Below are 24,417 nucleotides of genomic sequence, written 5' to 3'. Positions count from 1 at the left end.
AGTATCTGCTAAACTATAAATTCCACTGAGGTGAAGGGTGAACTGCACGTCAGTACACTCTGTAAATATCAGTTAAATCTCTATGATCTTGTAAGAGCTATTTAACATGGAGAAGGCCTACAGATGTGCAAAGAGGGGCAGCTGGTGTAAAAGTGCTAGCAGGGCTAAACCACTCTGCATTTCAAATACATATAATAGATTTTGTTTTTTGCCATATATATATATATATATATATATATATATATATATATATATATATATATATATATATATATATATATATATCAGAGTATTTAGTGTTGGCAAATGTGTTAAGGCAGATTATTTTAAATATTTTGTGGAATCAAGTCCAACACCACTACAATGATCATAAAAAAAAACCCACACAGGACGGTATGGAGAAATGAGGCTGGGGCTGATTTCTTTCTAGACCAGACTGTAGGTTAATGCAGCCTATCAATGACATAGCGGGTGAGTATAACTTTGCTGACACATCTGTCACATGTCATGAGCAGTTATTTGGAAGAGCATGTGAAATAGTCAGTAATTATTGGGAACAAAGTGTTCCTTTACAGTTCCTCAATCTGTCTTTACAGAACTAAAAGAAGACTGACTAATCACACATCGCCCAAAGTATTACACAAAAGGACAAATGACAGAACTATACATTTAGTGTCTTTTTATTCTTAGGAAACACAGCATGAACCCAGCAGAGAATTACAGACTTAAAACAGAAGTCAAAATCATGAATGCAGCTGCCTTTGACTGTGTGCGCGATCGTTTGCCTCACCTCATTATATAATGCATTGCTCAATCCTGATATTTTCATTTTCATAAGCTACTGATTACGCCTTCCGTCTATCAACCAGAAAGTATAGATTCTGTCTGTGGATGTTTTTGTTTTTTTTTTACTTAAAGCTGTTTGTGTAAATTTCACTTGATGCAGAACTAAACCCAGATTCAGCATGATGCACATGCTTACTTGCCTTCTTTAGAACAGTGGATTTTTAATGATCTCCAGCGTCTCCGCCACCCATACTTTACGCACGCATCTAATTAGAGAGTTTCTCTCGTGTACTACATATGGCTCTGAGGATTTGGATCCTCGGATGGCAAGTTAGGAACAATGTTTCGCTGAATCAGCAGAAAAACTAAAGGCACCACCAGTAATTATAGGGATTTGTAATCCAGGAGAAAAGGAAACCCTTTGTACTGAACTCCACAAAAATACTGGCTCTAATTAGAGAACAGTGTATGGGACCATTACTGCTTAGCAGTGGCTGTGTATTCAAGACTTTCATTTTGTTCTACCTAAAATGAAATGTTATAGAAAATGCCTTGTGTGGCACAGGCTTTGGTTTGTTGACGTCCTTGATAAGTGTTTGATCCTGCACTAACTCAAGGTGTTATTTCCTGTTTTAACAGCTCACTTTTTTAAAAGAACATGCCACATTTGAAGCCGTGAAGTTGTGATTTTGTCACTCATAGGATTGGGTTTCACTGCTGTTCTTTGTTGACCTACATATTTTCTAATTAACATCCAGTGCAATATGGCTCAGGTTACATTCATATTGTTTTTCCATATTGGTGCAATAAAATAGTAATCTCATATGTTTTATGAACACGTATCTATCCAACATAGAAAATATATTTTTTATATATGCTATTCTATGATAAGAGAGTGCGCTGTAATTGAACTGACACATTGGCAAAAATTTCCGTTTATCGTCAAAAATCACAAACGCCATAAACGTCAGACGCAGAGGCAACAGATGGAAATACTTTCGAGGAATGTCAGATGTGTGTGTGCACGTGTGCTAGAGGTGAATGAACTTTGAGATTGTCCTGTTGTCCCTGCAGATCAGTTACTGGTTGACATAATCTGGTGTTGTCACTTTGCCTGTCCTCAAATAACTCCAATCAAGAGCACTGTTCATTTTTATTTCTTTATAAATCATAATGCTTATGTTTTAGCACTGGGTGCCAAAACTCCAGAACTTCCTTGTTTAGCATTCTACCACCTGATTCAACTCATGAGCTTGATAAGTTTGATATGATAAGTTTGTTTTAGTGTGTAAAGAAGGGGATAGGGGAAAAACTGCATGAAAATTCTGTTTTCACATACTATGACCAGTAGGGGTGGGCAATACTGCCTTCAACTAACAATACAATATTTGGGAATATTCTCTGTGATAATATTCTGTGAAAACATTTAGAAAATATGTAATTTCACAACAAACCATACAGAATTTATTAGTATTTATGGAGTGCAGCCAACCGTAACAAGTGACCACTTCAGTAATTTCATTCCAGTGCTTGATTGGTTTTCCTTTTGTTATGGTGTATAAGTTAATGCTACGTTACAAATTACAACAACAAAAAAATTCATCCATGAAGCGGAGAAAGACAGGTGAATAGAGTGAATATACTTTTCTTTACCAAATAAATCAAAGTGGTGGGCAGCAGGTCAAACTCAAGTTACACCCGTATTATTGTGAATGATATTAAAATGTTCATTCCTAATGATCAGTCTAGATCTAAGCTCGGTGCTTAAGGCTCTGTGGATACAGATCAGAATGTTGAGAGTTGCCACTGCTAAGATGCCACTTCTGGACCTTCAGCATAGCCCATGACCTCAATAATCTCAATTGTAAGCCATTTTGGATCCAAATGTCTGCCAAACAAGTAAAAAGTGAAATGATAATAATGTCAAATAATGTAGTCACCCCATAATGTACTTGCATAGTTGCAACTGTATCTGCAGAACAGCAATACAAACTATGACTGGTCCAATAGCGCCACCTGCTGGAGGCTCAGAGCTGTTTGAAAGATTTCATATAGGAAAATGCTTATGTATGGAAATAATCAGTTTTTTTTCTTTACAGAATTCCAAATATATATATATATATATATATATATATATATATATATATATATATAAAAAATGTGGTTGGTCAGTTTTAGTAAATAAATATTTAACACCATGTCCTACATGTTTAATAACAAAATCCACAGATAGATTTAGACACAGAATCCATATACTTCTCTCCAACACAAAACACAAGCAAGATAACATAAATATAGTTTTTTTTTTTTCTTTTACAGCACGGGATACCTGAATGCAAGGTCATATTTCATATTTAAATCATATTCTATTCTTATATAGGTCCGACCTTTCACATTTGGCTCTCGTTGATAAAATTTGATCTACACCATAAGTTAGTCAACAATAATTTACAAAAACAGAAGAGCACAATTCACATTAGCTTCAACACACAGACTAATGCATCCATACACAAGAAAAATCAACACATGTCCACTTAAGCATGTTTCTATCATAAAAGTTCACGCTCGTATTTTTTTAACCGATGCTTTCTTACCACTCGTTACAACCCGATAAGGTTAAGCCAGAGAAGTATGATTGTGATGGAATTTGGTTTACAAAGGGAAAGAGACATGTCTGTACAGCAAGGTTTAATTTGGAGACACTCAATCATTTTAATGATTCCGTATAATAAGCTAAAATTATGGAATGTTTGACTCAATCAATCATGCAGTCCTAAAGTCTGTAAAATGTCCAATTATACTCTTTTGCTTTATCCATGTCGATGTTCCAGTGATCTTTTTCATTTATTTATTTATTTATTTATTTTACACACATCTCGGTACTAAAGACCTTCGGTTCATCTGAATATCAATGCATTAAAGTAAAAGACGAACAGTGGATCTGCTGATTTACAAAGGAAAAATCTGTCACGTGTAGGACCAGGATGTCAGAGTAGGTCTTTATCTGGTCAGACACTATAGACATTAGACACAGCATCTAGAACAAAATGTTGGTGTGTCGCACGATTAATGCTATTTTGATCCCTAAGTACCATATTAAAGTTTTCAACACTTTAACTGAACCAAGAACCACTACGGACAATTCCCTCTCCAAGGAAGGCTGTAAACGTGTTAAATCTCAACCAGAGTAAGCTGCTGCCTGAAAGCTGGACTTCTAGACAAAACATACATCATTAGATATTATAGAAATGATTCAAAATATACAGCACTTATAAATAACAGGGTGTGAATGGACAATTTCAGACAAGAGTTAATCAGAGTGTCTAACATTAGAAAATGGGGATATAGTTGTCGATCTTGGCGCGGTGCCTCTGCGCGATACACTCTGCGATCCACACGATGTTACGGCATTCCTGCTCCTTCAGCTTCACATAAGCGTAGAACACACTGAAGTGGAACTGGTTAAGGAAGGCCAGTTTGTTCAGCATCACCTGCACGAATTACAGTCATGTAGGCTTCATTAGTAGTGACGAACATAGAATTTTTTTTCAACTTGCTGTTTGGCACACAACACTATCAGGGCAGTTTAAGATGATTTATTAGGCGGGTGCAATCCACAATAGTGTATATTCTGATTACTAAGGTCAATTTTGTTGCATAAGCCAATGCCAGAAGCAAACATTGTGGTCGTTTTGGTCCTCTCTAACCTCACTGAGCTCATTGTCTCTCCTGTCCTCTCTCATGATCATGCTCACCTCGTGCTCAAAGAAGCGATCCTCCAGCGTTTTATCGCCTGGGTTACTCCCAGCACCCTCAAATAGAAGCTTGTATTCCTGGGAAATAAAATTAAGACACAGAAATGATGCGGTTTATACAATGTGTCCAAGTCACATACTTCTTTTACCACATCAAAATGTTCTTTGCAGCTTAAAAAAACAAAAACAAAAAAAAACAAGATGAGTCACTGGGAAGTTGGATTCAGATTTAATACTCAAACTGTGTTAACTGGGAAATGGTATTGAAAAGGCATGCAGGGCCTAATGTTATCTATCTACTCTAATGTTATCTACCCCCCAGCACCACACGCTAGCCACCAGTCCACCAGGGAACCATATTTCATTTAATAAAATAATACTGAAATATTTTCCCAGCAATTTTTCCATCAAGAATACATATTATATATATGTATGTATATCTGGGATAGAGAAGCATTTATTAGAAGCAAAAGCCAAGCATTTATGACTGAAAAGCGTTCGTTTTAAACAATTTACATCAGACCACTCGTATTGATTCATGTAAACTCGGAAAGTTCAGCCGATTCATTTTATATAACCTGCTTTTGCACTAGTGTTCTGTGAGGACTTACAGGGTAGTAGTCAGCAACCGCTTTGACCTGTTCATAGTCATCAGCACGAGCCAGTTGTGCTAGGCCTTCTGGGTAAAGCTTTCCGCAGTGTGGGAAGAGTTTAGCCCGGTCCTCTTTAGACAACTCTGTCCCGAATGAGTTGATGGTGATTATAAAGGCCCTCCGGTCTGCTTCAAACTGAATGGGGAAATACTCATTTAGAATACATGCACTGGTAAAGCATCACCATTCTAGAAGAACAGAGACAGAATGGGTTGAAGGATATGTAAAGTCTGTGGAACATGTTAATTCCTGTTATCGCCTACAGCTATAATCACTCGTTCCCTCGCCATATTACAAATGCATGTCACGAAGAAACTGTAATCCCCTCTGTCCTGTGGCTCAGAATTTAACATTATAGCTTTAGCTCTTACTGTTACAAAGCAATGACACTGGAGCCTGTTGCAAAAATGCTCACAATCAACAATGACACACATTTCGAAGTCCCCCATACACATCCCTGTGTAAGTGGTTACTATAGAAATGATAACGTTAGAACCAACGCACGAATAAAACCTGCGATTCGCACAATTGTCAGAGCTGCTGTTATAGAAAATTAATCTTCCAACAGGTTTCAACATGCATTGCAGCAAAGGCTTACGCACTTCCAGAATAGGGCACATGGTGTCTGCTGTGGTTCCACCTAGATTGGTGCAGAACTTATAAAAGGCCTCAAGATACGCCTGGAAAAGAAAAGAAACGAGTCATCTGCTGTCATAGTGCTCTTCATTTCATTTCATATCAATTAATCACATTTAAAGATTCTCCTTGGGAAGTGAGTTGCGGTTGTCACCTTGTACAGGGTGTTACGGATGATCTCTATGTTCATCTCATCAAGATCCTGCTCCGAGATGCAATCCTGGAAGAAAGCGGCTGAAACAAGACAGATGGGTGGTAATGTAGAACCAATTCCTGTATTATAAACGATGAAATGCAATTTAAGGAAAAAAATTATAGAGCGCTAAAATTGCTAAGCCACTTGGCCTATCAAGTTAACTTCTCACCCAGTGGTGTATCAACCAGGATGGCGTTGTAGAGCTCGGCAGGGGTCTGGGCAATGTTGACGGCCTCCATCTGCTCAAAGCTGCCCAGCGGGTGGCATTTAGGTACCAGCTCAGAGATAGACCTCTGGTGCAGCGTGCCCGTGATCAGCAGGATGACATTATCAATCATGTAGCTATACCTGCGAGAACAAGAGCACGACACAGCTTTTACACAGGTTTGTCAGAACATAAGAGGTCTTCTTATAGCTGACTAACAACAGAGCCCTTAAATGAAACACTGCTTCCTGGTATTAATGAAAACAATCGGCACATTTGCAACAATCGGGAAAAACCTAATGTTGGCAAAGAAGAACAACAGGTCTGGAAATGAGTGATGTCACACTGGTGATGAACAAGCATTCAAATGTAAATTCTGATTATTAACTTACTATACATGATATATTGCGTAATAAGAACATATAGTTTGAAAGCTCAAAAAGCCTAAACAATACAGGTAAAGGTTCCGTAAAGGTAAAGTCAAAGCTTGAAACAAAAAACATGATCCAGCTGAGTAAAATATGCTGGTATATTTTACTCAGCTGGATCATGTTTTTTGTTTTAAATATGAATGCTGTGAATTACTTACGTGATGAAATCCATGAAGCTGGCCAAAGGCTCGTACGACTGGTTCCTCATGTGGCGGAACTCCACCACCATCTTCTCCTTCAGCTTGTCATCGATGACAGATACGGTGAGGGGAGACGCTTCGTTGGCCAGAAAGCTTCCATAATCCGTGCTCTGCAGGTGAAGCTTCAGATCTGAGGGGAAGACAAATGTGAAGACAAACTGAAGTAGCACAAATTGAATTATTTTCAAACCGAATGCAAGTAGTTTTTGGAAAACGACTACCCTACTTAGTATATAAGCAAATCAGGGGTGTCACTGGAGCATTCTAATTAGCTCTGTTTATGTTCATGATGTGTTATGTTTAAGATGTTACGGTATTTAAACAGTGTCTTTAATGGAGAGCGTGAAGGTAGCAAGGTGCTGTGAACTGCACTTTGATTTGTGAGCAATATGTAGACCCTGGTGGGCGAGAAGAAAGGAAGCGCACGTGTCTCAGGCCACATTCACACCTGGCGTTAACGTGTACGTAAGTGGACAGCACCGAGTACAGGTCAAATGGATGAAAGATGTGCGCGACATCTTTCCTCCTGCGAAAACGATGTACGAAATCCGAACGCAAGAAGTCACAGGAGATGCGTTCATAATGCCAGGCGTGAACAGCTACGTGACTGCTTGTAACCGGATCTCTTGAGACGGACGTTAATATGAGGTGTAAACAGGGCCTCGGTGCTCACAGAACTGAAGTGCTCCCACACGCAACAGGTTCTCTGTATACTTCTTCTTCTTTGTGTGGGTGCAATGCATGGCATCTTGCTCTCATTTTTAATGACCACGCTCGCTAATATTGCTCTGCACGCTCATGCTCTCTGTTAAAGACACTGTTTACATGCCATTTTCAGTACCACTTATCATACACAAGGTTGTAGGGAACCCTGGAGCCTATCCCGGGTGACTCGGACAACCTGGACGGGGTGCCAAACCATCGCAGGGCACAATCGTACTTTCACACACCCATTCACAAACACAGGGCAACATAGGCCGCATTTACACTACATGGTTACACTACAAGCAGGAGAAAAAAAGCCCTCTGATATTCTCAGATCCATTTCAGGCCTCGTTCATACATGGGAATCGGATATTCCTCTGTCAACGTGAGTCGTACGTCATTGAAAAAGCGACGTTGGCAAATGACTTGAACTAGGGATTGGTGATATCTTATCGTTTGCGATATACTGATAGAAATTCCACCCACAATAAGAATTAATTCTTCCTGCGATAAAAACAATGATAAAGCCTAGTTGATGATGTATTTCTGTGTGCGACAGTCTGCGACCTGTTCGCAGCTCACGTACAAATCGAAAACAAGTAAGGAAGACGGAGTTGAAGCTGAGGATGAGTTTATCGCTAAACTCGTTACTCGAACTGGTTTAGTTACAGAAAATCGGAAAGCAAAAGCTGGTACGATATTTTCGCCTGCATCCGTTGCAAATTGCCCAGCTTTTACTTCGTTTTCGGCCCAAGCTTCCCGTAACATCGACTTTGGGTTGTTTCACGAAGTGTCTTGCGTAAATGCGGATATCGGATATGGGTCGCTTTTAAAAGAAGATGTAAGCAGGTCATAAAAAAAATAAATAAATCGGATGTAGTCGAACAAATCGGAATTGGGCATCACGTAAATGCAGCCTTAGAGATGCCGATCAGCCTAGAGGGGGACGAAACCGGCGTACCTGGAGGAAACCCGTGCATGCAGGGCAGACATGAGAATCGAACCCCAGTCCGTGCCCCCCGTTTAAACGCCATAAGATATTTTATCCAGTTGCTTGGACTGGAGGAAGATATTTTCACACTACACAGTTTGCCGTCTGCCATCTTTAACGATAAAATACATCCAGATTTCAGTCATTTCGTTTAATTTGTTCATTAGTGTGACTCTAGGTTTACAGATCACAGAATCGCATTGTTTTGGATGCCTGTATCAGAGCAATAACCGAGCACAGTACTAGACCGATACCAGTATCGATATCGCCCTACGTTAGACATCTCGGCAATTCATTGGTGCATGACAGTGGTGTTAAAACTTGTTCCCACTATGACAGGGACGTATATAGAAGTTTTATTTTCCAAGATTGTGACAGAACTGTTTCCAGTTCCTCAAACTAAGAAGCTGAAAATCCCTGTGACTCAGAGAAATGCAGGTTTTGTTTTTTTTTTTACTGATGGTGAAACATAAATCCTGTTCGCAGTGCAGCACGATGGCTATAAAACATTTCACACGCGTTTAACTAAAACAATAATAATAATAAGAAGAAGAAGAATCTCCTCATCCTAAAGATATGTTTGAGCTGTTAACAGATATATAAATAAAAGAGTTACTGAGGATTTTCAGGCCACTGCTGTATAAAGTGTACCGCTTAGCAGAGCTACATAGTCACATGACCAGTGAGTTAAGCAGGAGATGTCAGGACTGTATTTCCGCAATACAAGTCACAAGATAAAGTGAAATATTTCACACCTAGGCGGGGTATGAACAGCTGTCAGAAAACACCCGGCAGTAATATTTATCAAACAGGTCGTTTATGCCAAATAAATGAACCCAAGAACGCGTCAGCATAGAAAACTAGCCAGCAACAGACCTAGCAATGGTTTGCTAGCTGGCTAGCTAGCTAGCTAGCTGTCTAACGACATTGTGGTACTGAATGCAGAAACGTTCTTGGTTTGTTTTTGTTTTATTTATATAACCTTTTTTTAATGAACCTGAAAGCCTAAAGGTGTTTGCCAGTAGGATTACATTAGCTAGCTTTTAAACTGTTTTACGCTAGCTCGTCAAATCGCTGTGTAGCTAAGTAGCTAGCGATATACTTTTACGTAAAAGTATAGCATTGGCTAAGCGTCTTAACCTATTGCAATAAAATGAATAATAATAAATTAACGCTACTATATAAAGAAAACTATGTGGAGAAACATTGACTTGTATGAAGGTCGGACAGCTAGCAAAGAAATGATGAATATCCAGGCTCACCTTCCAGTGTTTCACATTGAACCAGGTTCAGGTAATCGCCCTGAGTGAGAATTCCAGCCTTAAAGCCTCTCACTAGTCCTTCCAAATAGCCATTATCCACGTTAAAATATAATTCCGAAAACGGCATGTTGAAGATTTCTATCTGTCTGTCTATTACAGGATATTAAAGCCTCAGTAAGAGAGTGTGTGCGCGTGCACGGGCCGGACTCAAGCGGAACAGAGCCGCTCATGTGATAGATCACGTGATCGAGCTGTGCGCGTTCTAGTCACTCTCACAAACTACCAGAGAAGAAGGGTTTCCATCGCAGTTTTGAGCAAAATAAAATCGATAGCCTGCTTTAAAAATGTTGACAAAAGATGAATGCGAATAGTCTGTGTTTCCATTAAATGATGTTATGTTCTGAGGTTAAAATCTGGGTTTTCTCCTCTCACCAGTCATTACAATTAAACAGGGCGACGAATCTCCAAGATCTGATGAGTGTTGGAACGGTGATTTCAATCGCATCCACCGCAATAGTTGCGGTTCCATTAGTTCCATTAGATGTTAGTATGGTTGTGTTTAATAGAAGGCAACGAGGGCATGTAATACACGCAATCATGGAAAGGCAAGTCGCTTATACCTGGCAGCGGCCACGTATTCGGGATTTCTGGGAGATCGTAGTCTGCAATGGTTTTTACAAAGGCCCTACAAAGATACTAAACTTCAGAAGGAGTCGCTTAACGTTTGACGAGTTATGCAACAAAATAGGACCGCTCGTGGCGCCTTCCGTATCTTGCTGAGGGAGCCGGTTCCGACCGAGAAGCGCATAGCCGTCGCCATGCGACAAAAGTGTTTCCGTTTCATTTTTTAGAAATATTGCTTTGTCGAATTGTGTGGAAAAACCCACCACATGCGAGCATATAAACATTTTCGCGATATTTGAGCGTTTTTTTTTTCGAAAATCACGCATTTCCGTTACCCGTTTTTTAAACAGGTTAATGGAAACGCAGCTAGAGACGAAATCTAATGTATACACCAACGTGAGAAGGATTATTTCTTTTAAATGTTATTTTAAACATTTTATTGTTGTAGTGAAAATTCAGGATTGGAATGGTATGGGTGAGAAAAAAAAATGTATTAAATGATATATTTTCAGGGGCCAAGCACCCAGACCAGGGGTGTAACCTGGCCTGGGCATTTGTACGTTAAGATTTTTACTTTAGGACCAAATAATTCTCCACTTGGAGCGGTTTGTCACTACGGGAAAAAAAAAAATGTATATTATATATTGTGTTTTTTTGTTTGTTTGTTTGTTTGTTTGTTTGTTGTTTTTTTTTAGGGGCCAAGCACCCAGACCAGGGGCATAACCTGTCCTGGGTGTTTGGGGCTGTAGCCCTGAAGATTCTTTAACACACGTGTGTGTATGTGTGTGTGTGTGTGTGTGTGTGTGTGTGTGTGTGTGTGTGTGTGTGTGTGTGTGTGTGTGTTTATTAAGATGAATCTATGCACCTGAAAATGCAATCTACATGTAATCAACATGTTTTTCTTCCCTGATGCTGTATAGAATGATAAAAGCGAGTTGATGTATGAGCCAGAAGCAACCTTGACTTAAATGTACATTATAATTAGGTAAGTGCTCTATGACTTTTCCCCTCAACTAAAAAAAAAAAAAACATCAGAACCACAATAAACAGGAAATTAGATCAAATCGCCTTAATGTAAGAGTCTTCTAGGGTTAAATCTTTCTACTGGCTTATGGCTGATGATTGCCTTAAGATAGTAATCAAGCTTTCATTCCATTTTAGGAAAACAAAAAAGATCCTGGAAATTCCTGGAAATTCTTGCTAATTTTTTATTTTGAAAAAGAAATACAAGAGCTTTTTGTAACATTTATTGATTTAAAGCCTAAACTGTGTTCATCCTGTATGGACATGTGCACAAACGTGCTTTGTATTGGCAGGTAATTTAATTTGACTTGATGTTCATGTTTAACAGCGTGCAAATATTACGAGCATATTACTATCAATTTCCTCAAATTTTCTGTCAGTCGCTCAAATTCTGACAAAAAGCTAAAAAATTACAGAGCTGAGCTGAGTGAAGTTGATGTGCAGACCCTTGAACAATTAATCATCTATTTTTCTGCCTATTTTGTTGCATCACTCATTAAACAGACCAGATGTCACCAGTTCATGGAGGATATACTCTGATTCCTTCATGAATGTAATGCACTGTTTACCAAGCTGTAATGAACATCTAATGGAAGAAGAAAAATGAAACGGTCACTTTGTACTCTGTTTCAGTTCAGCATGCTGTCTTACGCACGTACATACAAACATCCTTCTAAGGAGCATTAGGAAAGCACTGCACTGGAAAATCCACACGCTGATCAAGTCTATCTGTGTGGTTCTTGTGTGCTAATAAAACAGTCATGTCTGTATAAGTGTGCATTATGTGTCATTCACAAACGATTCAATTCTCTCAGCCGACAAGATTTTTTGACAAGATAAATACAGTGGGAGATGATGAAGGTTTTGCTGAGAATCTAACGCCATTAACAGTGAAAGCTGGTCATGATATTGAATGGGAGGCCTAAAATCTAATACTTATTAACTGCTAAATAATGAAACTATCAGTGTTGAGCAATGCACATAGTCAAATGCATTTGTGATTTCTTTTCATTTTTAAAAAAAAATCTTTAAAGTCCATCATGCCCCTGCTGGGTTTGTGCTGTGTTTCATTACAATATGAAATATCGTCAACAGAAAAGTATCACGCAAAAAAAATAAACACTAAATGTATAGTTCTGTCATTTGTCCTTTTGTCTAATTGCCTAATTTGTACTTTGTTTGTACATGTGCACATATCTACTTTCTGTGTATTACTGTTTCCACCATGTTTGGTGCTGTTATACACCTTAAGACAGCATATAATCTAATACAGGTGCCAAAAAAATGAAACTTTATATTGATGTCTTTTTATATTTGAAAGACAGGGAGGAAGGCTTGGCCCTGCTAGCATGTTTACACCAGCTGCCCCTGGCCATTAATCAGAGACACTTCAACCCTGATCAGATAGCATCCAGTGAAACTTACCATGTGAATTATTTGCCACAATATAATTATTTATTATCAGCTATAGAGACTGCAGTTGCTTTATACCAGTGTATGTAGTGTAGTTTATGGGGAAAGTGAATATTCATCCATCTATTTTCCATACAGCTTATCCTAAACAGGGTCATGGGGGATCCTGGAGCCTATCCTGGGGTGCCAATCCATCGCAGGGCACAATCACACACACATTCACACCACAGACAATTTGGAAATGCCAATCAGTCGACAGCGCATGATTTTGGATTTGGGGGAGGAACCTGGAGTACCCCCAACACCAGAGGTGCGAGGCACACATGCAAATAATACAAACATTATTGGCATTGACTATTGCTACTGGGATTAAACGCTAATTTTATTTGTATTAGTAGCCATTTCATGACATATTTACAGAATATTAACTAGTAGATTCATTAGAGTACAGAAAAACACAGTATATGCTTTGTTAAGGTTGAAGGACTCATTTTAAGGGTGAAACTAAATAATCGGTATAATGAAGGGGATCAATAAAAGATTTTTCTGAACCTTTGTGTATGGCTTAATTTCTCTGTGAACATGATAAATCTCTTGAAATCTACTTGTTATAATAATAATAATTTATGTAGCATGATGTATTGGGGAGGTGAATATCAGGATAAGTGTACAGGAGTATCCTTTAAAATCTACATATATATATATATATATATATATATATATATATATATATATATATATACATATATCACGCGTGTGTGTATATAAATATAAAGAACATAAGAAACAATGTTGCCTATAATGTTGATAGTCACACATTTGAGGAATTTAATTTAACCATGTAAACAATTTGTGGCAGGTTTTGAGGGGGGAAAAAACTTGCAATGAGCCATTTGGAAATGGAAAAATCGGCTATTTTTGCTGAGCTGAGTACTGAGTGTTCTGACTCACTGAAAAGAGCCGGAATTCCCATCACTAGCATGTGTATGTGTGTGACTGAAAAGAGCATGACGTACTGTAAGAGATTACACCCCCACCTACTGATTAGGGTCATGTGGCCCCACTCCTCCTACTTCACGAGGCTTAAAAGCAAGAGTTGGGTACACACCCTTAACCAGGGGTGAGGAACACTGCAGGTAGGAAAGATGACCACATACTCATTAACACATATATATTTATATACACACATTAAAATGCATATAGTGTAAATAAATAAATAAAAAGTATGTATGGATAAAAAAAAAAAATCAACACATAGCATTGCTATTTACTTTTGTCAGCTGTTATATATTTGATAAACATCTCTTGCAGGAGGGGCTCTGGAGTTCCCAGAGTCCTGGGTTTAATTACACAGATTATAGTATATATCTCTTGTAAGTTAGAACTTGAAAGCCAGCTTGATGTACAGTAAGTGCTTGGCTTTAAGATTAGACATCAGAAACAATTAGCACAGTTCAGTCAGCTACGCATCAATTTAAAACATCTTAGTATTGTGGGTTCACACTAGATGTGTTACACGTGGACAGATATTTTACTTAAGGCAGTCTTTCCAATTTCTACAGATTGTAACTGTCCAAACTAGCATGAAGACCTGATTCTGCTGACTGTACATTGACTCTAAAGCCGCATCTCAATCCAGCGGATAGCCAGTTTGCTGACAGAGTGGAGGAAGCATTTGTGACTCAGTGGTCATGTTGAGTGTCGTGATCTTCTGCTGGTTGAGTCTCAGCGCCGTCCGGGTGGCATCAGGTCTGGTCCGAACTAACCGCATGGAGCTCTCGCATCCAATCCTGAGGAGAACAGATACCTCGTTTTTCCCTGACATCAGTAAGTGACATATATTTCAACATATATTTTCTACACAAGCAGAAACGATGTGCGTACACTTATCTTGTGACGTGTTGATTGCCATTGAGTCTTGTAACAAATGCAAAAAGAAGAAAATCTCAGGAAATGATGAACCGTCTTAAAACGTTGCAATTTTCCATTTAATGATGTAATATCTACAATATTATGCATTAAATACAAGACTACTTGTATAGTAGGGATATTTCAGGTTGGTACTCATGACTCCTATTTTATAGCTGTGCAAGATTCAGGTCCTGCAGTAGACACAGTACAACTTAGAATCGATTCAGTCGAGGAACAGCTGATGGTGGATCCTGTTTCCTATGATGAGGTAGGCTTGTTTCAAACTCAGTCCTCATGATCTCTTCACAACCCATAATATGTCTCATACTGATGCTTCATATCTGCAAAGACCAGTCATATTTAAATTCCTGGCTTCTTATTCTTATTGATATTATATCATTCAACAGCTATGAATTTTTCAATTCAGTGATTCAATTCAAGTTCTTCAAGCTAGTAACTAATAACTAACTGTTCAAACAAATCGTAAAAAGAGGGTTAAGGGGTTAATGCTAGTATCTGAGTTCCTAGTATTTTTCAAATTACATAAACATCTGTGCAATATAAATATAATTGTTAAATATATATTATTATGTTTATAGAGAAATTCTACCACTCCTTTAAATAACACATTTGGAAAAATCATTCTAAATCATGTATAAGTAAGATGAACACCTTTTCCAAATATCTTTACGCCAAGGCATTTTTAGAGTGTGTGTGTGTGTGTGTGTGTGTGTGTGTGTGTGTGTGTGTGTGTGTGTGTGTGTGTGTGTGCGTGTGTGCGTGTGGGTGTCAAGGAAAGCCTGTGTTCAGTTCATAGTGGCAGTGATACAAAAAGAAGTAAAAGAGCTTGTTGTTGTCATGTGGTGATATGAGTTATAGATAATAATAATGCCAAACTAGGCCGGTTTAAGTAACTGAGCCTGCCTATGCACAGCTCGCTTAACTACACAGCCAATATAACATATGTATGCACAGTAATTATCTATAATGCTAATTATTTTTTAGGAATGATGACTGCTACTTGGAATTTAATGCAGATTATATTTGTATTGCCAGACAGTCTTTTTTCCCAACCCTTATGTTTTGTTAAGATCAAATAACTTATTCAAGACGAAACTATATAATAAGGATTATAATGAACGGGCACACTAAAACATGTTTTTTGAAACTTGATGTGCATGGCTTAATTCTTGAATTTTGTTACTGGTTATAAGTTTGGATTTTTGCAAGGGATGTCCTGCTTGCATTTTCCACTACAAGGATTAACCTCATGGCTGAATCTCAAACCACAGAGTAGGCACTAAGTAGTGTGCCTGTCTATCTGCATCAGAGATGAGTCTGTGCATATCTGACACTGATAGACATGAACCAGACCACGAACTCTAGCTAAGTAAAATACAGTGTAGGGAACAAGCATATCAGGTCTCTTCACTGCAACGTTATCTATTGCAAAAAGTATTTTATTACCCAATCTGTGCTTTCTATCAATTTATAACCTATTTGTAACCTAATCTGTGTCTTTTAAGCATAAGGCTTGGTATATGTGTACTTCCATAAAAATATTATGTCATTTAATAATGATTCATTTACATCTGTTAAATGTCAATTCAAATGTATTAGGGTTTATTTTGAAAAAATAAATTGAATAAAACAAAAAGATGACCCGGGTTGGGTTAAAAAGCTGACATTTTTAGTACCCACAGGAAATGGCAGATGCAGTACAGCTCCAGAGGAGAGGCACACGTTCACCAGGCCGCTGTATTCCACACCAACAGTCGTGCCTGGGACACCAGCTGCCCTGTTGCGACTCGTGTGATACTTGCTACTGCCGCTTCTTCAAAGCCTTCTGTTACTGCCGCAGCATGGACCACACCTGCAAACACAGACGTGCCTAGCACTCACAACACTGGTCCTGCATGAGGCTGGGTTAAAGCTGATATGCGGGTGTGAAAATCAAACCTTATGCCAATGCGCATTTGTCAGTAAGCGCAAGAATCCATGATGGTACTGCTTTACATTAATGTGCCCTGAACTAACACTGAACAAACCATGAACTTAACAATACGCATTAACACTTATTATTTTTAAAATAACGAACCAGCACCTACATTAAGCAACATTAATCAGGAGTTCAAAATAATGGATTCATTGCGAATTAACTGAGAAACTTCGTAAGCGATGCTGAATCATGGAATTTTACTGAAAAGTAAAGTTTAGGTGATTATCAACATTTACAAACAGGCTCTGAGTTAAGTTGCATCCATTAATACTTCATATTAATGAGTTTATTTGTTAACATTCCTTATGGTTTATTAATGCTGAAGTTTAGGATTTGTTCATGTTAACTAATGCAGTATTTAATATTATTATTATTTGAAGGAAACCTTAATGTTTAGCATAACATTCATGATAAACATGCAAAGATATAAATTTACAAAACCTCACAGGCATAAACTCAGAGATCCTCAGCGCAGCAAGTAGACAACAATGACTGTGTATTGTTGTAACTCTTTATACGTGTACAAATATATGTGTAAATGGTGTCGTGTTTATTATTTTTTTATGTTATTAAAACCATAGCAAATTGGTATGCAGAATTGCATTATATTATTTATAATGTTATATATACAAAAAAAAAACCTATATAATTGTGTGTCATTAATAAATAATAAGCAAAGCACATTGTCTCCTAAGTAGCTTATTGAATTAATGATATTAGTTTTTAATTTCTCAACCTTAACAAAGCGCTTGAGTGAGTATGTCAGTAAAATTGGGTGTGGCTTGAGTTAAAGAGTCTCTCTTTACTGTCGGAAATTGTTTATTTTTTTGAAAGAAGACTTAGGCATAGTAGTAGACGGAGGAGTTATGATTTAAACAAGCAGAGACAGCAATCAGGCCAAGTTCATCAAAACTTTATACTTATTTAAGACTAAAGTATGACAGCCAACAAGGTTCACCTATAAAGTGACCATAAAATATCAAATCTCACCTCAGTGATGTACAGCCTCTTCTCTGAATCAATTTAGAGCTTCAAAGGAATTGTATTGCTGTTTGCTACCAGCACATAAGACATTCATTTTATCTGTGAAACGCCAATAGAAAGTTCACTGTACAAAGGGCAAATTAGGATGTCAAATCATCTTAATTAATGTTGGATCTTTAGTTAGCTGCTATGACCCCATCCATCCAGGAACGCAGTGACACAGGCATAGACTGCAGGCGTGGATGTGGGGCACACACTGCTGCTCCAGGAGACGATAGGGTCCAAGCATTATCTTTTTCACACACCAGAGGGCCACCAGAGTCACGCTGAAACACATGTAAGTGTTTGCAGTCAATCAGAACTTTTTAGCAAGTTTTATTGGTGGATAATAGATGAAATTTTGCCTTACTATGCAGGAAGAGACACCACTGGCTCCAGCACAGATCATAAAATCAGTGATTTTACTGCCCCAGTGACGCTTGCACTCATTGCTGGTCAGACGAGGCAGAGAGGCCTGCTGAAGAACAGCGGGGTTGGAAGGAGCTGTAACACAATTATGAATAAAAAGTGTTAAATGATGACAAAAGCAAAATAATTTAAGAGATGGGCTGCAACAAAATATTACACATTACTACACAAATATAGACTAGAGTAAACCAAAATATCAAATACTATCTTATACTACAGTAAACTATAGCACATATGTGAGGTAAAAGAGTTAAAACATGACAAATTTAAAGATAAGGTCGAAAGATGGGTGTCACATCAATGTTTTATAGTGTGAGCACATTCAGGAAAATCACTCTGTATACTGTCTACAGCCAGTCAGGTGATCATCAAGCAGCCAGTCAACTTATTTTAACCAATATGTTAAACGTCAATGGGTGTCCATGTTTAGCAGGTACACACACTATGGACTATTAACTTGTCACCACTTCTCTTTGACTTAATTTAGATGGTCCAGTTTATAGCACTTGATATACAGTATAGTAGCTCATACATAGTCCATCAACAATTTCAATTCCGTTCATGTGGACCTTATGACATGGAATTGGAAAGGAATTGGAAATTAGAAAATAATAAATAATAAATGCCAGGTGACATTGTTGAAAATCAGTAGATAGGCTGCATTGTGACACTCTACAGATAGTTTACAGTGTGTCTACATTGGACTATTCAAATAAAATAAAATATTAGTAAACACTTGAGTGTGCTAGTTGCATACAATAGATAGTTGCATCTGTATTTCCCAGTAACCATCTGCACATTTCCCACACAATGTGTATTACCTAGGTGCCTCTATAATCACTGTACATTTGTACAAATATATGAACTTTTTTTTTTATTTTTTTTTTACAAATATATGAACTTTTTCCTGCCTTTCTATGCACTTTTACATATTAGATATATTTCTATGTACGAGTGTCTAATGAGGATTCTTAAAGATCCCTTCTCTCTATTCAAGCATGTCAAGAACATGTTTAAGACTGCTAAATATTTGTGGTTATTCAAAAAATAGTATATAGACATGAGAGATATTATTAACTAATAATTAATATTTGATTAAGTAAATAGTTTAAGGCGATAAAATGAGTTCACAGTGTGAGTAGCACAATTATATTTGCTACCTCTAGACCCTATGGGTTTTTTTGTTTGTTTGTTTGTTTGTTTGTTTGTTTGTTTGTTTAAAAAGTAATTATTTTATTTATTTATTTATCTTTGCCTAATTTGTAGCAACAGGTGTTCACAAACTTTTAGCAATTCCGAAATGGGAGAAACAAAAAAGTGCAAGGTTTTTAAAGTGAAAGTAATATACGGTGATATGGTGCATTTATATAATAGTTATTTATTGACATCATTTTTTAAATCAGCATAAACATAATGCATGTATTTTACTCAAAGTATCACTTTATTAATGCTTTAGTTATCAGTGATGGTCTGGTCTATTCAGGAATGGAGCTCAATAACATGGGCATAGACTCCAGGTATGGAGGTGTTACACCTACTGCTGCCCCAGGAGACGATACCAACCAGGGTCCAAGCTCCAGACTTTTGACACACCAGAGGGCCACCAGAGTCACCCTGACACACATACATATAAAAATATCTACTTGTAGAAGAGGGAAAAAGGAAAAGTGCAATCAGAACAACAGACCAGAGGAATAGGCCCAGACAATCTCAATACCCACTTAAATCAGAAGCTATTGAGGGCGTTAGACCAGATTTCAATTTAAAATTGAAGGCAGGGGTCATTATGGCCAAGTTTTGCCATAAGCAGTCATCGTAGTTGATGGGTGGTGGTTCTGAATTCTCTGCAGAATATCTGAAATTCATCCCCAAACTTTCGTCCTCCTACTTCACGGAGAGCCGGCAGATGCGTCATGCTGCTCCTGATGTCCTCCAATGTCCAGGGTGATGGAATGAGTCAATGGGGCATGGCACTTGATAATAACCCACCGCAAAAATACCGTGCCTCTTGCACTTCTTAATAAGTACTTTCTTTACTTATTTATTCTTCGAAACGGACTCTTTCCATTAGTAAATATTTTTACTGTTATTATCTCTCTCTATATATATACCCGTCGGTATATATCTTAGTTTTGAAGTTGTGATCTAAGAAGCACCAATATCTCTGCGGTTGCAGAGGAGAAGTTCCCCGAACTTCTTATAAGAAATCGTTCAATGTAATGCACACATTTCTTATATCATTGACTCCCTTCCATAGAGACAGCAATACACGATGACTTCATACAATTCTAATTCTAATTTTAAATTCGTCCAGAGACACCATCTCTACCCCGCCACGAAACTACTACTTCTACAAGATAGCAATAATCCAAGAAATATATGATAATAATTGATAATCGAATTGATCAGAAATAAACCAAGACAAACCATAGAAAAGACCCTTTCTAATTTCCCTCTCACAGTGAACACCCTCCCACATTTCTGCTTCCCAGCATGCAGAGAGAGAGAGAGAGAGAGAGAGAGAGAGAGAGAGAAAGAAAGAGAGAGGACCTGGCAAAAATCAGAGGAAATTTAGATTATGTATAATGAAAATAAACTAAATTAATGTTTTACAGATCTTGGGGAACACCTTTCTGGAGAGCATCTATTTATCTCTCTCTCTCACTCTCTCAGGGTGGTGGTGGTGGTACGGAACATGGATGCGGGGAAGAGCACGCTCCTTGGTGTCCTCACACACGGAGAGCTGGATAACGGTCGAGGTTTCGCTCGTCAGAAACTTCTCCGTCACAAGCACGAGCTGGAGAGCGGCCATACCAGCAGCGTGGGGAACTGCATCCTGGGCTTCGACCATCGTGGCCACGTCGTCAACAAACCCGACAGCCACGGCGGCAGTCCAGACTGGACCAAGATCTGCGAGAAGTCCTCCAAGGTCATCACCTTCACCGACCTAGCGGGACACGAGAAGTACCTGAAGACCACCGTGTTTGGCATGATGGGCAACCTGCCTGACTTCTGCATGCTCATGGTGGGACATTCGTGTGTGTGTGTGGTGTGTTCTCTGTGACTCTGTGTGTGTGCTCCTTCCGACCTGTTCCAGGTGGACAGTAACGCAGGTATAGTGGACATGACTAAAGAACACCTGAGCACCTGAGGCTCTCAACGTGCCCATGTTTGTGGTGGTCACTAAGATAGACATGTGTCCTGCTAACATCCTGAAAGGTGAGACACACACACCTGTTTACTGTACACCTATGTGTGGTAAAGCTCAGGGACAATGCCCATACATTTAAAGTAACAAGGTTGTTGTTGATCAGCTTTATGACTGTCCCCTGTCTCTTGAATGTAAGGTGGGTGTGGTTAGCAGAGAATATATTTACATAAGCTCCACCCTCACCACTTATAAGGCTGCTGTCTAACCTAGCCAACATATCTATTGTATAACTGGTGCCTTTATATCCATTGATGTTAAAGCCATCCACAGGAAGAGAATTTTTTTTCCAGTTTTATTTTCCTGACGCACATAGAATCAGACACGTATCAGATATAATATATTATCACATTTATTAATAACAATTATTCCTTAAACCGTAATTCTGGATTGTGATTGGTCAGATGTTGATTAATTCTCTATAACAGCAGCTCTGAGAGTAGTGCAGGTGTTTATTAATGCGCTCGTTCTGATACGTTACAGTTTCTATAGTAACAGCAGATTCACACGGGGCGTGCACAGCGGACTCTTATAATCTGCTTTTTTTCTTCTTCTTCTTCTTCTTTTTCTCTTTTCAGCCAAAGTCTGGAGGCAGGTGATGAGGAGGGCAGAGACACAAGGGTAAAAATCAGTCCAGCACCACAGCGCCCCCTGCTGGTGCAGTCGGAGACTGTTATCTTTTCATGTGACAACACTGAAGAAATGACCCTTTGCTACAATGTAAAGTAGTGAGTGTACAGCTTGTATAACAGTGTAAATTTGCTGTCCCCTCAAAATAACTCAACACACAGCTATTAATGTCTAAACCGCTGGTAACAAAAGTGAGTACACCCCTAAGGGAAAATGTCCAAATTGGGTCCAAAGTGTCAATATTTTGTGTGGCCACCATTATTTTCAAGCACTGCCTCAACCCTCTTGGGCATGGAGTTCACCAGAGCTTCACAGGTTACCACTAGAGTCCTCTTCTACTCCTCCATGATGACATCACGGAGCTGGTGAATGTTAGAGATCTTGTGCTCCTCCACCTTCCATTTGAGGATGCCCCACAGATGCTCAATAGGGTTTAGGTCTGGAGACATGCTTGGCCAGTCCATCACCTTCACCCTCAGCTTCTTTAGCAAGGCTGGAGGTGTGTTTGGGGTCTTTATCATGCTGGAATACTGCATACTGATCATGCTCTTCTTCAGTACGTCACAGTACATGTTCTCATTCATGGTTCCCTCAATGAACTGTAGCTCCCCAGTGCCAACAGCACTCATGCAGCCCCAGACCATGACACTCCCACCACCATGCTTGACTGTAGGCAAGACACACTTGTCTTTGTACTCCTCACCTGGTTGCTGTCACACATGCTTGACACCATCTGAACCAAATAAGTTTATCTTGGTCTCATCAGACCACAGGACATGGTTCCAGTAATCCATGTCCTTAGTCTGCTTGTCTTCAGCAAACTGTTTGCGGGCTTTCTTGTGCATCATCTTTAGAATAAGCTTCCTTCTGGGACGACAGCCATGCAGCCCAATTTGATGCAGTGTGCGACGTATGGTCTGAGCACTGAGAGGCTGACCCCCAATCCCTTCAACCTCTGCAGCAGTGCTGGCTGCACTCATACGTCTATTTCCCAAACACAACCTATGGATATGACGCTGACTATGTGCACTCAACTTCTTTGGTCGAGCATGGCGAGGCCTGTTCTGAGTGGAATACTGTGTATATACATATATACACAGTATCTCACAAAAGTGAGACCTTTCACATCACCTTCTTATTTCAACTTCTCACATCCCTATTAGTACTAAATTTCCCCGTCCCAACTTTTTTGGAACGTATTGCTTGCATCAATTTAAAAATAAACATTTATCTTCAAAAAACTATGCAGTTGATTAGATAAAACATCAAATACCTTTATACGTTTTTTTTGTTTAAACACAAGTCAAAGTACATTTACAGATCACTCCTCTTTGTTTTCATTAGCATTTTCCACACTGTCCCAACTTTTTCAGAACTGAGGATGTATTTTCTCATTTTATTGCTTCATATTAGTGATGAAGTAGACCAGTTCATTAGAATCCTAAGTCTTTTGCTTTTGACCAATATCTTGCTATCATATTAGTATATGAAATCGCTGGATAATTACTTTACTAAAATCCTTTTCTTTTTTTTTTCTTTTCATACAAATAACCTGAACATGATCTTTCAAATAAATGTGAGTTCAATAAAACGTCACTGACTCCAGTAGTCCTCTGGTCTGTCAGAAGGAAAAGGAAAATATGTAACCATGACATGATATCAGATCCTTGAGTAATCCTGGATCAGATCATCTTCCACATTACTCCGACAATTTCTCCATCCAACGCCTAAGAACAAACCTGCAGTTCACACGTATCCCAGATGGAGGCACTGGATGTCCATATCGCTTCTGATAAATCACATACAGGTTATGAATGTGCCCCCTGTGCAGGATTTATAGTTGATTTAAAGTACTAATATTCTTTGACTTGTACATATGAATGTTTTACGGGTCTGTTTAAACTTTAATTGCCATTTATGTTAAGTGATATGAATTCAGGCATGAGCTTAAATTAAATCAATACATTAAACTCAAGATGTGAGATTTCATTACAGATCAGGCATAACATTCAGCCCCAGGCCTCTCTTGTATTTAATACCCACACATCATAAAGCAAATCCCAACATTACAACCCACGGGCCAACAGCAAATGACGCCAATAAACCGTTCTCAGTGAGGTGCTGTCAACAGAGCAAGGAATAGAATGATGATCCTCTTTGCTTAATTGGCGTTAGGAGGCCATCAGGTTGTTTGTGAAATGTGCTGTCGTTGGCGTACATAAGTGTCACTTGCACTAAATGAACCAGTTTCACTCGAGTAATTCTAAACCCTGGGGTCGTCGAATCCTCTGAACAAGATAGAAAACCAAATCAGGGATTTCCATGACAACAGCCTCG

At 38.6% G+C, this 24,417-nt stretch overlaps 2 protein-coding genes and 1 long non-coding RNA gene across 4 annotated transcripts; 2 read left to right on the top strand and 1 right to left on the bottom strand.

Moving 5' to 3' along the window:
* Positions 1–2,981: 2,981 nt before the first annotated feature.
* On the bottom strand, positions 2,982–10,053 carry atp6v0d1 (ATPase H+ transporting V0 subunit d1). The gene is made up of 8 exons (XM_017459294.3): positions 9,821–10,053; positions 6,821–6,992; positions 6,196–6,374; positions 5,985–6,064; positions 5,797–5,874; positions 5,153–5,329; positions 4,542–4,619; positions 2,982–4,277 (listed from the first exon to the last, which is right to left on the bottom strand). The coding sequence occupies exons 1-8, from the start codon at positions 9,945–9,947 to the stop codon at positions 4,116–4,118; spliced, it is 1,053 nt and encodes a 350-aa protein (XP_017314783.1). The 5' UTR covers positions 9,948–10,053; the 3' UTR covers positions 2,982–4,115.
* Positions 8,784–13,403, top strand: LOC108259645 (uncharacterized). The gene is made up of 3 exons (XR_001810965.3): positions 8,784–9,322; positions 11,365–11,429; positions 12,101–13,403. It is a non-coding gene; the product is annotated as an uncharacterized LOC108259645 (long non-coding RNA).
* A 532-nt stretch (positions 13,404–13,935) lies between these two features.
* On the top strand, positions 13,936–17,471 carry agrp (agouti related neuropeptide). Of its 2 annotated transcripts, none has more exons than XM_017458370.3 (4): positions 13,936–14,016; positions 14,443–14,707; positions 14,965–15,059; positions 16,495–17,471. In XM_017458370.3, exons 2-4 carry the CDS (start codon positions 14,572–14,574, stop codon positions 16,684–16,686), a joined length of 423 nt encoding a protein of 140 aa, XP_017313859.1. In that variant the 5' UTR covers positions 13,936–14,016; positions 14,443–14,571; the 3' UTR covers positions 16,687–17,471. The 2 variants fall into 2 exon arrangements, with proteins under 2 accessions (XP_017313859.1, XP_017313858.1); XM_017458369.3 differs by having other exon boundaries at positions 16,486–17,471.
* The last annotated feature ends 6,946 nt before the right edge of the window (positions 17,472–24,417 follow it).

This window comes from Ictalurus punctatus, chromosome 27 (assembly GCF_001660625.3).
Source record: "Ictalurus punctatus breed USDA103 chromosome 27, Coco_2.0, whole genome shotgun sequence".
In the NCBI taxonomy this organism is placed as follows: domain Eukaryota; kingdom Metazoa; phylum Chordata; class Actinopteri; order Siluriformes; family Ictaluridae; genus Ictalurus; species Ictalurus punctatus.
Note: the sequence above shows the minus strand (reverse complement) of the source record. Positions and strands in the feature narration are given on the sequence as shown.

Coding starts and splice junctions, on each gene's coding strand:
- agrp (XM_017458369.3), top strand. CDS start 14,572: ATGTTGAGTGTCGTGATCTTCTGCTGGTTGAGTCTCAGCGCCGTCCGG. Junction 14,708..14,964: donor CTCGTTTTTCCCTGACATCA/GTAAGTGACATA, acceptor CCTATTTTATAG/CTGTGCAAGATTCAGGTCCT. Junction 15,060..16,485: donor ATCCTGTTTCCTATGATGAG/GTAGGCTTGTTT, acceptor TGACATTTTTAG/TACCCACAGGAAATGGCAGA.
- atp6v0d1 (XM_017459294.3), bottom strand. CDS start 9,947: ATGCCGTTTTCGGAATTATATTTTAACGTGGATAATGGCTATTTGGAA. Junction 6,993..9,820: donor TCAATGTGAAACACTGGAAG/GTGAGCCTGGAT, acceptor TCTTCCCCTCAG/ATCTGAAGCTTCACCTGCAG. Junction 4,278..4,541: donor ATCGCTTCTTTGAGCACGAG/GTGAGCATGATC, acceptor TAATTCGTGCAG/GTGATGCTGAACAAACTGGC.